We start from the raw sequence: 14430 nt of genomic DNA on the forward strand, positions 1-14430 counted from the left end.
GTGTCAAATAATTGGAAACCTTAAAACATAATTACATTACGAAGAATTGTATGAATAGAATTTATCATGTGAAAAAATGTGGGGGGGAAAAAACACCATCGTGGACTTTCGTAAAAAAATCTTTGAGCTTTTTTTTATTCAGCTAGTATCAAAATATGTGACTCCAGCGATTGCTGTTTTAATTTCAAAGAGGAATCTAATCCAATGCCCGTAAAATTATAAACAACCTGTTGTTTATGATATAACAACTGACGAGATATCTCGATCAGATCCTCCTGATGGGTGATGGCAGCTGAAATTGCAAAACCACTGGGGTGGGGCCAGCAGGGCTTCCTCTTTGCCTTAGAGAGGCCCCAAGAAATTGCTTTGTTTGCTGTTTCACTAAGACCTAACCTCACTCCGTCAAATGGAAGAAGCTTGCGACACACATTTTGTTTCACAGTGTACTTGCATCTGAGACTCCGGGCGCAGAATCGATGACAGACGGAGTTTCATTTTTTCAAGCTACTAGGCAGGTGATTGGATGATCCCGCCCCTAGCAGCCGCTGATTGGTTCGTATGCGCAGCGGTTCGGGCAGCTTTACTCTGTGAGCAATCCCAGACCCTCCTTCCTGAAACCAAATGCAAATGAGATTTCCGGAGGGAGGGGGTGTTTACCAGGCTAACTAAGACCATCCCCCTCATTATTGTATAAAAGGGGAAAGAAAAGGAATAGAGGTCCAATTATCTGCCTCAGGTCGCCAAAAAACATAGAAATTACAAATTGGTCAGAATGAGCGGTAGCGCTAAAATCCTTCTCCCCATCTTCAATTTCCTGGTCTTGGTGAGTTCAAACATTTTGAAACAAGTTTATACTTTTGTCACAATTTGTTTATAAAAATCCATGTAGTTCATTGCCTTTTTTCCCCTTTTTTCTTTGTTCCTCATAAAATACAGCTAGTTTGTGTTTCAAGTAATAGATGCTGGTTTTTGTTTTTCTATTGCTGCACCACATGGATTGACACCTGACTATACAAAAAGTTCAGAAATAATACAAGTAAAAATGAGCTGAATATTAGTGTGTTTTCAGAAGGAAAGAACTGGTGGTACAGTATGTGACAAATGGGTAGACAGTACCTACATATGGGTGTATGCATATTACTTTGATTTTATTCTTCTTTGTCTGAGTCAGCTATTTTTTACGACTTTCAACTTTTCTGTCCCTATATTTTTGGCAGATTTTGGTGGAAATGTTCAAACATAAATCAGCCAGCTAAACATAAATCAGGGTGCTAGCCAGCTGCTACTGCGTGGCATGAGAGAAAAGACAAACAAAAGCGATCTGAATGATCTGAATTGCTCTCTTTCCTTAGTTGCTAGACTTTTGTATGTTGTAGCTACCTTCTGTGCTGGTTCCCTAAAGTGACAAGGACACTCAGGTTTTTGTGGCTAGCAGTGAAACAAAAGCATTATTTTATTTCCAAACAGTAGTCTTGTGTTGTTGCCTTTCAGGAGGCTGTTTCAGTGTGACTGCATGTGCATCAGTCCACAATGTGCTCCTAGGAGCCGAGCAGCATGACTGCCTGTAGCCCCTACGGAACCTCTCCCTCCGCTAAGTAGCTCCGAGATGAGGTCCCTCTTTAATTCCTGCCGGCTGCGGTAGACATTTTCGCACATTTTCCAGTTTTACATGTTTCTTACCCCTTTCTGCACATCGTATCCAAAAAGCAAAGCAATTGCGCCACTCTCTCAGATGTTTTAAGTTCTAGCGGAACATAACAGCTTCCAACGAGTTGAAGAAAGTATTTAATTTGCCTCGGTTTTCATCCGGTTCCATAATATTTTGCATTAGAAGATGCAATTCAACATTTGACCAGTAGGGTAATCAGTAATGTTATCTCAACGGGCGCAACTCTTGCGCAATGTCTTAAAAACATGTAACCGGATGAAAACCGAGGCAAATTAAATACTTTCTTCAACACGTTGGAAGCTGTTATGTTCCGCTAGAACTTAAAACATCTGAGAGAGTGGCGCAATTGCTTTGCTTTTTGGATACGATGTGCAGAAAGGGGTAAGAAACATGTAAAACTGGAAAATGTGCGAAAATGACTACCGCAGCCGGCAGGAATTAAAGAGGGACCTCATCTCGGAGCTACTTAGCGGAGGGAGAGGTTCCGTAGGGGCTAGACTGCCTGCTTATTTGTTTGTGAACTGTAACAATGTAACCTCAACCTACATTGAATGTTGGTTTTAACAACAAGTAGCTGACAATCATGTGTTTTATAACGTGTTTTGTAAAGTTCACATTGGGGGAGAAGCATGTAAAAAAAAGCAGGGGTGTTGTTGCCATAGTCATCAGGTTCATTATATGCACCTGGGCAGTGGGCACCAGACTGCTATCATTCTATTGGTCAATGAACACATTGTAGGAGTTGTCACACTAGGCAAGAAAATATGTACAGGGTATAAAGCTTTTTGAGACAAATAGAAGCAATCTTTTGCAGTGACTTTGGGACAAATAGCAGCATTTCTTTTCACAACTATTTAAATAGTATACAAAAAAAGCCTCAGATCCAAAATAAGTTGAAAGGTAGCAGCTCTGTTTATATATGCAGTAGGTCTAGAGGTCTACTCGGGACACTCAATGGTTAGTATAGTCCTTAAGGTAGTTGTATTCCATTGGCTAACCTTCTTTTATTGCAACAGTTCACAAATTTTGTGTTCGCACATTGTTGTATTTCTCCCAGTAGGTATGGGAGTTTTTTGTCGTTGGTCATGTTTTCAAACTCACTTTGGGTGTATGTAATCTGTGGGAAGTACTGTATGTGTCTCTGATGTAAATGGTGGATTTATATAGCACTTAAAGCGCTTTACATAGATTGTGCATTACATTCACCCATTCTTGCTTCTGTGATCAGCTTTTGCATGGTATTTGAATCTCCTTTCTAACCAGTGTTAATATTTAGTCAGTTTTAGTCATAGTCTTTTGAATAAAATTCCATTTAGTTTTAGTCCTATTTTAGTCATCTGAAATGTTTTTGTTTTAGTTTTAGTGTAGTTTAGTCGACTAAATATCATCAGATTTTAGTCGACTAAATCTACAGTCAATTTTGTTCGACCAAAAAATATTTTGGCCGTCGTAATGATGGCATAGTAATGCCTGATTTTACACTTGGTTGCATTCTGAAAATAGCCGATCTACAAGCTCACAACGAGTCGCGCTGCGACGGGTTGTGAGCTTGTAGATCTGCTATTTTCATGGCGCAACACCCGAGCACTACCAAACATAAAATGACTTGTCTTAGTTCTACTGGATCTCTTCTCCACTCGTCCCTCCCTAACATTTTAGTCTTATTTGTTGACAAAATTGTCAATATCTTTAGTTTTAGTCATCATAGCTTAGTTTTTATTTCGTTTTTATTTAGTTTTCATCAGTGAAAAAAGGTTGTCGACGAAAATGTTTCGTTAGAGTTTTAGTTGACAAAATTAACACTGTTTCTAACAGATAACAGTTGTCCCCAAAGGAGATTGAGACACGCAAGGAAGCACTGATATCTATAATTCCATGATTACAGACTTCTCAATGCAGATTTATGATGATAAGATTTTGAAATAATTAATAAGAACATTTGTGTCAATTCTGTCTCCCTTCCTTTCTCTCCCTCTGTGTGTGTGTGTGTGTGTGTGTGTGTGTGTGTGTGTGTGTGTGTGTGTGTGTGTGTGTGTGTGTGTGCGCGTGCGCTCACAGGCTGCAACTACAGCTGAACTGGCTGTGGTGCTATGGCTGTGTTTTCAACCCCGGACCATAGGTCTACTCGAAGGCTCTCCAGGCTTCTTTGCCAGTATGGTCTGCTTTTATCTTTACTGTTGTAACGAGATCGTCATCAATCCTCAGGCTTTACTACTGCAACTACTCCTTGCTGGTCCGCCAGCATGCTAACTTAAATCCACTACATCTGATCCAGAATGCCTTCAATCTCCCCAAAGTTTCACGTCTCCCCACTTATGCATTCCCTTCTCTTGCTCCAATTCAAAACACTGGTGATGACCAACAGTACAAGGCAATCAAGCAGGGGTGCTGGATTGGACCAGGAAGTGGGGGACACTAATGGGAACATAAGAGAACTGTGTTACATTTCATTATTGAATTAAGTGTCCTTAAAGTTAGGGCAAGTGATATTTTAAGGTTAAAGCTCTATATTCTGATAGTAATCATTGCTATAGAGTGTTTTTTCATTCACAGGGGTATCCCTGTCTCTCCAGCTCTTTAATAAACAGAAAATACATTATCAATTATATTTAACATTTATTTTAGCCAAAGAAAACCCCTTACCCTACCTTTAATTTTACTTCATTTATTTTTTAAAGATATGTTTGGGGCTTTTCTGCCTTTATTGATGGTAGAATGGAGATTTGACAGGAAACTGTGAAAGAGTCGAGTAGTGACAGGCAGCAACGGTCCGCCGGGCTCGAGAATCGAACTCGGAACTTGCTGTCAGGCTGCATCCAAGCCTGTAACCACTGTAACTGGTGCCCCCTAAGTGTCCTTAATTTGAACTTTATCACATTATCGTAGCTAGTATAACAGGGTGTCAAAACACTGGACACCGAAACTAATATTATATATTTTTCAGTGGCTCATGCATTTTCATTTGCAGGTTACTGTACTCTCTCTGTGTGTGTGTGTGTGTACTGTGTCTGACTCTGACAGACACAGTACAAACACACAGAGGTTGAGTTTATTGGTCTTTATGCAAAGCAGGTAGTGGCCGTCTATCGGTATGTACTGTAGCTTACACTTCAATCTGTCACCCAATCGCTGAGAAGTGATTGGGTGCAACAGAATCCCGAGAAGCGATTGGGTGCAACAGAATCCCTTTGCAACATTATAAAACTGGACAGAGTGTCGTGACCACTGTTCCATTGCGTCTTATGAGCGGCTGGGTTCTTTTGGAGCACGTACAGGCTGCTAGCAGTGTGACTTTGGCTGATAAGGGATGTCATAACAGAGAGTATTTCTGAGTGTATACAAATTGCACTTCTGTGTGTGTGTGTGTGTGTGTGTGTGTGTGTGTGTGTGTGTGTGTGTGTGTGAGAGAGTGTGTGTTACTGTTTATACATGTTTATTTATATTTTATGTTGTACTGTAGGGGGAAATATGTACCAGATGGTCGTCATGTGGGCTTTGGTGACGGTTGTGGTTTTCCTCGGATGCTATGGAGCCATAAATAACTCTAAATTGTTTCTGGGATTGGTGAGTCATTCTGTCTGTAATAGGCCTATCTCTTTGTTAAATTAAGTGTTAAATTGTTCTATTGTGATAGTAATCATTGCCATAGACATAGAGTGTTTACACTCAGTAACGGGGTCTCCCCGTCTTTCCAGCTCTTTAGTAGGCGGGAAATACATTTTCATGTCAGGATACAACTTTTTTCCAATCTGGAGTGAGAACTCATGCATAACTTTTTAACATTATTGTTGTTTCCAGAAAGAGTGGAAATAATTCACCCTATTATAGAGCTCTGTCGTGCCAAACATAAGCCACTATGGTAAAAAATATTATTCACAAGTGCATAGGCCTTTGAACTATATATAACATATTTTATAAGATAATGGACCTGCTTTGTTCTGATCCTCTTATCTGTCTTCTGTTTCAGTTCTTCTTCTTCCTGCTCATTATCTGTGCTGGGAAGGTGGGTAAGGGCATCGTGGATCTCAACGATTCAGCCCCGGTAAGTGCACATTCGCACGCACACACACACACACACACACACACACACACACACACACACACACACACACACACACACACACACACACACACACACACACACACACACATACACAATATTCGTTGTTGGTTTCCCATGTAAAATAAAATTGGCCAGACACATTAATTTGCCTCTTCACCTCTCCTTCTCTCTGTCTGTCTGTCTGTCTGTCTGTCTGTCTGTCTGTCTGTCTGTCTGTCTGTCTGTTTCTCCCTCCCCCTCTCTGTCTCTCTCTCTCTCTCTCTAGTTGGTGAAGGACATAACAGATCTCTATACACAGAAGTACAACAACTGCACAAACAACTCAAACCCACAGAAAACGGAGGAACTGAAGAAGAACCTCAACTTCATCCACGATGGGGTGACCACACACACACACACACACGCACACGCACACGCACACGCACACGCACACGCACACACACTCACACACAGTGCCTTGAGCTGACACTGGCTTGACAACAGCCCTGAGTGTTCATTTAGATCTGAGAGAGACTCTTTCAGGTCTACTTTGTATACACTCTCAGTGTACACTTACTCACTGGACAAGTGTTTATACTTGTAAGTTGGTGTTTTTTCCACCAAAAGGGGAAAAAAATTACGGGTCCTTGTTTCCTCTGTAACAGTTTCAATGCTGTGGAACCGGGACAAATAACGGCTGCTGCACCGGCGCCTCCTATCCTAAGGTAAGGTAGATTTTAGATAATCATTTACAGCATTATTTCCCAAAATCTATACATCAAAATCTATACAAAAGACATGAAAAAAGTACCTTAAAAGTACCTTACCTAACCTTCTGAGCCATAAGCACAGAAGTACATCTGTGCAATGCATGGGTGACCGGGATTTGCATCAAGGCCCCAAGCTCACTAATCGATTTTTGACTAAAAAGCCTTTTTAGTAAAGATGTCACAGTGCATCTAATCGTTGCATGTGCTTGTTTTAATTGCCTTGCTCTTATTGTTTTAATTTCACTCATTATTGTTTGTATAATTGCTTTTCTGTTTTATTTATTTTATTGTGCTATATAAATAGATTATTAATATTATCAATAATATATTACAACAGACATGCACCGTTGCCATTGCTGAAGTCTTCAATAAGCACATGAAAATCATCTCTGGATTGGGCATCGGTACTGGTGCCTTCCTGGTAAGTGTCTACGACTGGGTCCTTACCAAAAGACAGACTTCTTTTGGGGGTCCAGATATTACTGTATGTCAACAAACATTCTAGCCTTCTGTATGTAATAGATATTATGTGAACAAACAATCTAGCCTTCTGTATGTAATATCTATTATGTCACAAACAATCTAGCATACTGTAGTCTCGAGTAGCCAGACAATTATTCCACAATCTCCGAATGCGATATAGAGTCTGGAACTACACCTCCCGAAATCCGAGACGGGAAGCTACCATCTGTTCGTTATTTCCGTTCACGAAAATATATCTTAAAATATCTTTACATTTTTTTTCTCCATTCAAGCTATTATGCTTAGATGATTTTGATTTATATTCGGATACATTTGCGCGACTATAAAGACGGAAAAAAAACAGAAGTGGGGAGGAGGCTTTATCACTTGATCATTTTCAGAGCCTCCGTTGCTCCTGTATGATGGAAGTATTTGAAAATTGTGGGAGGCAACACATGCAGCACACTTTCTCTGTTCTGTCTTTCCTCAGGTATTTGGATTGATCTTCACTATCCAGCTGTGTGTTTCTGGATGAATACACGCACGCACGCACGCACGCACGCACGCACGCACGCACGCACGCACGCACGCACGCATGCACGCACTGTATGTGCACATGCACATACAGTGTACTCACTCACAGAGTGTTTCTTTACCAGAGTTGTGGGACAACTGACAGTTGGTGGTTTCTATAAGAAGGCGGGACTGTGGCAGGAAGCCGCGCCCTCTTTCCCCTCCTCAGCCAATCATGCCTTTTCCCAGTGGGTTTTGTGGTGGAATGTGCTCTTAAGTTCTGTTAAACACTTTCTCAATCAAGTCCATTGAACATTTATTCAAAAATAGATTCCCACTTCTCTCTAACCACTTAAGTCCTACTGTTCTTCGCATGACAGATAGCAAAATTGCCTGATCTACAAGCACAAAACATGGCGCATCGTGATACATTGTGTGCTTGTAGTTTTCTTTTTGTTATTTTGGAATAAAATAATTCATTTCATTTTGACAAATAGTTCAAAATGTAGAAAATTAATGGTCAAATGGATATAAATGTCAAATACAGTATACTGTTTTGAACAACATTAATAGGCTATTATAGCCTAATTTTTGGGGTTCCCACATTCTGTCAGAAACCATGTGTTGCTGAGGGAGCCTTTTTCCAGAATTATTGTAGTTTAACTGAAGCACTTTATAAAAACTACACATCTTGTGTGTAATGCTCAGTGGATTATTTACATGTGTCAAGCCTGACCCAGGTTTTGTTTGGCAAGTTATAGGACACCAGATTTATAATGATGCACGCCATAAATATCCAGCCATACAGAATGTTTTAGCCTATAATCTAACACATTATTTTTGTTAAACTCATTACTGTCACTCAGGTTAATATTGTAGGGCTATTTGTGAAATTGTGACTGACTGTGACAAACTTGTTATGCTAATGTGCATATTTTTGGATTGCATTGAAATGCACTGGCACATGTTGGCCTCATATGGCCGAGCGCTTTGTTTGAAGCTTAACTGCTTTAATAAACAGAAGTTGTTCAAAGATTCTCATTATCTGTCTCATGTCTCATTATCAGTTTGAGCCCTGGTGTGGTTTTCATTTAGTCTGTAAGTTATGAATTCATACACAGTCAAAGTCTTAGTGTTAATTTAATTCAAATGAGGGTACAAATGGAACCAAATGGACCCATCATGTCATGTGTACAGTACACTTTTTGGAGTTAAATCAACAATGAGGATTTTACAATGTAGGCTGCAGAAAAAACAACTGCTAATGTTGAAAATACAAATTAAGACTTTTGGGGAGAAAGGATGCAATTACTGGGGGCGAGAAAAAAGAAAGTTAAGTAATAAGTTAGTTTTCGCAGGGAGTAATATGTGAAGTAATACCATTACTTTTTAAACAAGTAACGAGTAATAGGTAATAATATTACTGTTTTTGAGTAACTTTTCCAACACTTTTCTCAAGTCCATAGATAAACCAGTCTCATCTATGAGAGTTTTTTTTTTTACGATAGAGCCGACTTATTAGTTGCAGTTCATTGTCTAAAAGCAGTGGTTCTCAAGCCTTTTAGGCTCAGGTCACCCCTGTAAATAACATTTTCATCCACAGCACCCCTGAATTACATAGTTAATTCATAGCACCTTACATTTATGTCATATTATGGTACATAAATGTGTAAATCTTTCCCCCTAACATACAGTAGGCCTATGTCATGATGAAAACTAGATTGGACAGATTGGAGAGAAAAGAACAAAAAACGGTATATCCTACTTGACGTTTGACCACTAGAACCCCAGCATATTCTGGGGGGAACATTGAGAAAAAATAGACAATCTACAAGCTCTTGTTAGCTAATTTTGGTAAAGAGATTTGGTGTACAAAGAATCAACAAAGAATTCAGTAGGCCTACAGTGCAACGCAGCCTCGGGTTTGTTTTACTTATAGTCCATGGGCCAGACCAGATCGGTGTATCAGGTGGTATAGGTTACTTATAATTTTTTTAAAGATACATGTCTGTAGATAATGTTTTGGTATGATTAAAAGATTAAAAGTCAGCGCTCAGCTCCAATCGGTAATGTTAGAAACCTCTCGCCAAGACTCAGACCTAAATTTAAACAGCCATATTAACACAATCACAAAGTCAGCCTACTATCACCTAAAACATATTGCAAAAAAAAAAACAGGTACAGGTTAAAGGACTTATGTCTCAGCAGGATCTAGAAAAACTAGTCCATACATTCATCAGTAGACTTGACTAGTGTAACGGTGTCTTTACTGGTCTCCCTAAAAAATCAATCAGACGACTGCAGTTCAAGGGCGTACCGTCATAGAGGCCAATGTGGCCATGGCCCGGTCTGGAAAACTCTGCTCCCCTATTTTTTTATATATATAAAAAAAAAAAATCGTCCTTTTTTTCCTCTACCGGCGCAGTAGCTCCGCAGCCTCCGCCCACCCCACCGTTCCCATTGTCAAGCGGCCCCAGCCAGACATGCTAATTGCCTCTAATAAACAAGTCGTGATCTCAGCTGTGGCTGTGCTAAACATGTTCTGCAGGTTTTGGCTCTGCCGTCTGCCCTTATTGAAATGAAGGGTCGCTATGCTGTGTCCCTGGACTCCCTCGTCCTGTGTGCACTTACGGTACGTTTTAACAGCGGGCGATCAGCGGGCGATCAGGATAGTATTTTCCGGAAGTGCATTATATGTCTATGAGAGCCGGCGACTACTGGCGATAGGGCGAAGTGGGCGGGGGGGCGATCAAAGATGGATTTTCTTTATCTTTTGGACGATGTCGCCCGGGATCGCCCGAGAGTTGCCCGCTGTTAAAACGTACTGTAACAGTCACTGCATGCACTGAATACCAGTGGTGGAAAAAGTACTAGTAAATTTTTTACTTAAACAAAAGTATCAATTCTGCGATGTAAAAATACTCTGTTACAAGTAAAAGTAAGGTATTCAAAATGTACTTGAGTAAAAGTAGAAAAGTATTGGTATCAAAATGTATTTAAAGTACCAAAAGTAAAAGTAGGCTGCTCATTATGCAGAAGGTCCCATTTCAAGTTTTCAAATGTGAAAACAAAGTTTTCTAACCCTTGATACTTTTACTTAAGTAAAACATTTGAGGATGGAACACACTGAGGGATGGGTAGAGTGTTGTTAATGTTGTTTTATGGTCATTTAATGAATTAATTAAGCAAAAAAATCGCGCGCGCTTCGCGCACGTACATGCCCGCAACGCAGTGGGTGGGGGGCCGGGGGTAAGGGGGGAGTCATTAAGAATCTTGCCCGGTCCACGTTAGAACCCACCATACGCGCCTGCTGCAGTTGATTCAGATTGCTGCTGCTCGAGTCCACTTATACCAAGAAAGTGAAGCATAGGCTACTGTATCACTCCAGTTCTTAAATCCTTACACTGGCTCCCTGTGTGTCATGAATAGTGAAGACAACAATTGCCTATAATGGGCTGGTAAACCTGGCTTAGCCTACTGGGTAACTTCGCTGCTTTGTGGTTATTTAAGTAATTCTATAAATAAGGATAAATTCTTCCAAAACTGTTTAACATCTTTGACATACATGTGATAGTTCATTTGTTGTTTATACGTAATTTAGTACAATGGGACGTACGCCATCTTGGATGACAATAAATGATTAACTGAAGGTAATTTAACTGAAATTACAATGTTCTGTGACATATCCCAACACAAAGTATTAAATTAAATGTCCATCACAGCGGAAATTGTGGAAAAATGTGTGTGGTTAAAGGTTTTGAAGAGCTCCAGTGACCACTCTACTTGTCATAAATATTCACAAAAGGTCTTGGATGAAAGCTCAGTGTGTGTGATCAAGACTTCTTTGATTGGGGGGGCAGTGAGAAATGTTGATGGGTCACTCTTGTCTAACCCGGACATTAGTGTGGCCGTGGTTCCATCGGCAAAATTAATTTGGTTGAAACAGAAAGTTTTGTTAAAAGGTTAAAGCAATACTCTGTAATCATTGCTATAGAGTGTTTGTTCAGTAACAGGAGTCTCCCCGTGACGCTGTCTCGCCAGCTCTCTATTATCAGCTCTGTCAGCTCTGTCCTATTATCAGCGGAAGGGAGAGTGTCAATTCCTTGTGTCAATTGTGTTTGAATATAAGATGATAGTCTATTCAAAGAAGACAATTTGTGCGTCGATCAATGCAATACTCTCCAAATTACACACTTCAGTTTTATTCATGGTTTACGCAGGAAATATGAAAATATAAAATTCTTGAAGTAACATGTAGGTGATACGTAGGCTATGTCTATGAAATGTGTTTTTTATTGAAAGGCAATCAAAGGCTAGAGCCTACATATGAAGTAAACTTTGGGTGTATGGTGTCCAATGCAGTGTTGCCAGAATTTGCGAGAGGAATAAGCAACCACAGGTCTATGAAAACGAGCCCAAAAGACTATAGGCCACATGAGCACTTCAAACCTATATATATCAGCCATTAAACAATGTGCATATTTATATGTTGGCTATTTGAAAATAGCCGATCTACAAGCTCACAACCGCAACCCGCAACTACCATTATTTACAAGCAACTTTACAGAAAAACAAGCCCAATGTGGCTTATAATAAGCAGACCTGGCAACACTGCAGAGAGGGAGAGAGGAGAGCATAAGATTGCATTGGTGTCAGCTCTTAGATTTTTCAGCCCAAAATCTTAGTTCAGAGTGAATTTACAAGCATATTTTGTATTTTTCTGTATTAAAGGTGGATTATACATGACCATGTATTTGTACATAACTGTCAAAAGAATAAAACACATAAAAGCTTGAGAGCTTCCTTTGTGGTCCTTTAAATACATCACTCCCAGTGTTCTAACATTGTTATTGTACAACCAATGCCCGACTAGTTTCCCCAAACAAGTTAGCTCTCTAATACCCCCCTGTGGTTGCAATTGGAATATCATGCAGGGAAAACGTTTACTTCGAGTTCTTCTGTTTAGCCGAAAGGACTCTCCATTGCATATTGAAAGACAGTTTTGTCCTGCAAAACTGACTTTTGATTAGTTTTAAAATTAGAATTTTAAAACGAATTAAAATGGTGCTCTAAGCACCTGGAATTTCTGTATATTCTCCAATTTGTTTGAATAATTTTGTATTCCAATCTGATCAAGCCTTTACTTACTCGATGGATAAAGGTCTCAATAGGTCTGACAGAATTGCAGAACTGTATCTGAATATAAATCTGTATGTAAATAAACGGTATATAATCACTTTGTATCTTTTATGGAGCTGACTGAAATGTTTTCTCTTCCCCAAGCATACTTTACAAGTCAGACAGACATTGTTAAATTTAATAACTAAAAGTGTGCTCCTGAAAACTGTTGCTTGATGAACACAACGTTACAGAATGTTTGCCCAGAATAATGCCTCTAGTCATGTGGTTAAAACTATGAAGTTCTGAAGGAATAACCCACTTAGAATTGGAAAAGTCAATGTGAGAAAAAATATATTTTTCTCACATTGATGTTTACACTATGGTACAGCTGTGGTGGTCCTTTGGACAATTAAATGCTTATTGATTAATGCCCACTTGGGCATAAAATGGGCATCTTCATGCTCCTCGGGCCAGATATGATCGCCTTGTGACCCACCCACCTAGGGAGCGAGGGGCTGCATCGCCCCCGCACTTGTCCTCCACCCCATCCTGAATGAAGAGGAGTGGTATGTAGGACTCAGAGATGAGGACCTTCTGTTTTTAGTTGATTTTTTTTACTTTTAATGTCTATTAAACTACCGAAAAAAGGTTTAAGGTTTGCTCATTTAAATATCTGCAGTTTAAAGAACAAGGTTCAAGAGTTATGTTCTGTCTTACACAAAAATGATATTCATATTATGGCTGTGTCAGAGACTGACTTGGAAGAAGCCATAGAGGATTCAGCTGTTTCAATTCAAGGTTATAATATATTTAGATTGGACAGAGACAGGTATGGGGGAGGTACTGCTTTCTACATTCAAAATCATATTCCGGCTAAAATAAGGAAAGATCTAGGTATGATTGGAGTAGAAGCCTTATGGCTTCAAGTTCATATCCCACATCTGAAACCTTTACTGACATGCTGTTGTTATAGGCCAGTGTGTGATAAACATGCTCCAATTAAGAATTCACTGTTAGATCACTTAGAGCACCTTGGTTGGACGAGGAATTGAGAAACTGGATGAGAGGAAGGGACCTACTGAAAAAGTCTGCCATCATGTCAGGTAATGTAACAGATTGGCAAGCCTACCGCTCACTAAGAAATAAAATAACTAAATTAAATAGACAAAAGAAAAAATATTACTATCATTCTAAATTTGAGGAGTGTCATGGAGACAGTAAAACACTTTGGAGAGTACTTAATGATGCTATGGGTAGAAGTAAAATGGCCAAAACACCTTCATTTATTGAACTGAATGGAGCATTCATTACTAAACCATCTGAAATCGCAAACTACTTCAATAATTACTTCCTCAGTAAAGTGAATACACTAAGAAATCAAATGATGCCTGTGAGTGGTGGGCTGTCCAAAGCTATAATAAAAAAATCATATTATGTCTGTTAAGGATTGTGTGTTTGAATTCAAGCCTATCAGTGTTGATCTTATGGTAAAGCTACTTCACACAATTAAGTGTGATAAACCCTGTGGGTTTGATAATATTGATGGCAGACTGCTTCAGTTATCAGCTAAATCAATTGCTAAGCCTGTAGGCCATATTTTCAATTTATGTTTTAAGGAATGTGCTTATCCTGATTTGTGGAAAATTGCAAAGGTTACTCCTCTGTCAAAAAACAGTAGGGAGCCATTTACAGGTCCAAACAGTAGGCCTATCAGCATTTTACCTGTCTTGAGTAAGCTTCTGGAGGGAATTATGTTTAAGCAGATCCAGCAATATCTTGCAGAAAACAACATGAACTCAGATCTACAGCATGCATACAAAGCTGGTAACTCTACAAGCACTGCACTGACATGT

General features: G+C 39.5%; 2 protein-coding genes across 3 annotated transcripts in view; both read left to right on the forward strand.

Annotated features, from left to right (window-relative positions):
- LOC308077953 (uncharacterized protein) overlaps positions 1–12651 on the forward strand; it is a 54298-nt gene extending 41647 nt beyond the window's left edge. For both annotated transcript variants that reach the window (XM_080418976.1, XM_080418977.1), the window contains one exon: positions 12618–12651. The gene's annotated coding sequence lies outside the window, so the exon portion shown is untranslated. The remainder of the gene's footprint in view (positions 1–12617) is intronic.
- LOC308078067 (CD9 antigen-like) lies at positions 745–8436 on the forward strand. Its single transcript, XM_080419128.1, has 8 exons — positions 745–823; positions 3728–3821; positions 5130–5233; positions 5637–5711; positions 5998–6111; positions 6377–6436; positions 6819–6902; positions 7434–8436. Exons 1-8 carry the CDS (start codon positions 773–775, stop codon positions 7476–7478), a joined length of 627 nt encoding a protein of 208 aa, XP_080275254.1. The 5' UTR covers positions 745–772; the 3' UTR covers positions 7479–8436.
- Positions 12652–14430: the final 1779 nt, after the last annotated feature.

This window comes from Gymnoscopelus braueri, assembly GCF_963280865.1.
Source record: "Gymnoscopelus braueri genome assembly, chromosome: 22".
Classification (NCBI taxonomy): Eukaryota; Metazoa; Chordata; class Actinopteri; order Myctophiformes; family Myctophidae; genus Gymnoscopelus; species Gymnoscopelus braueri.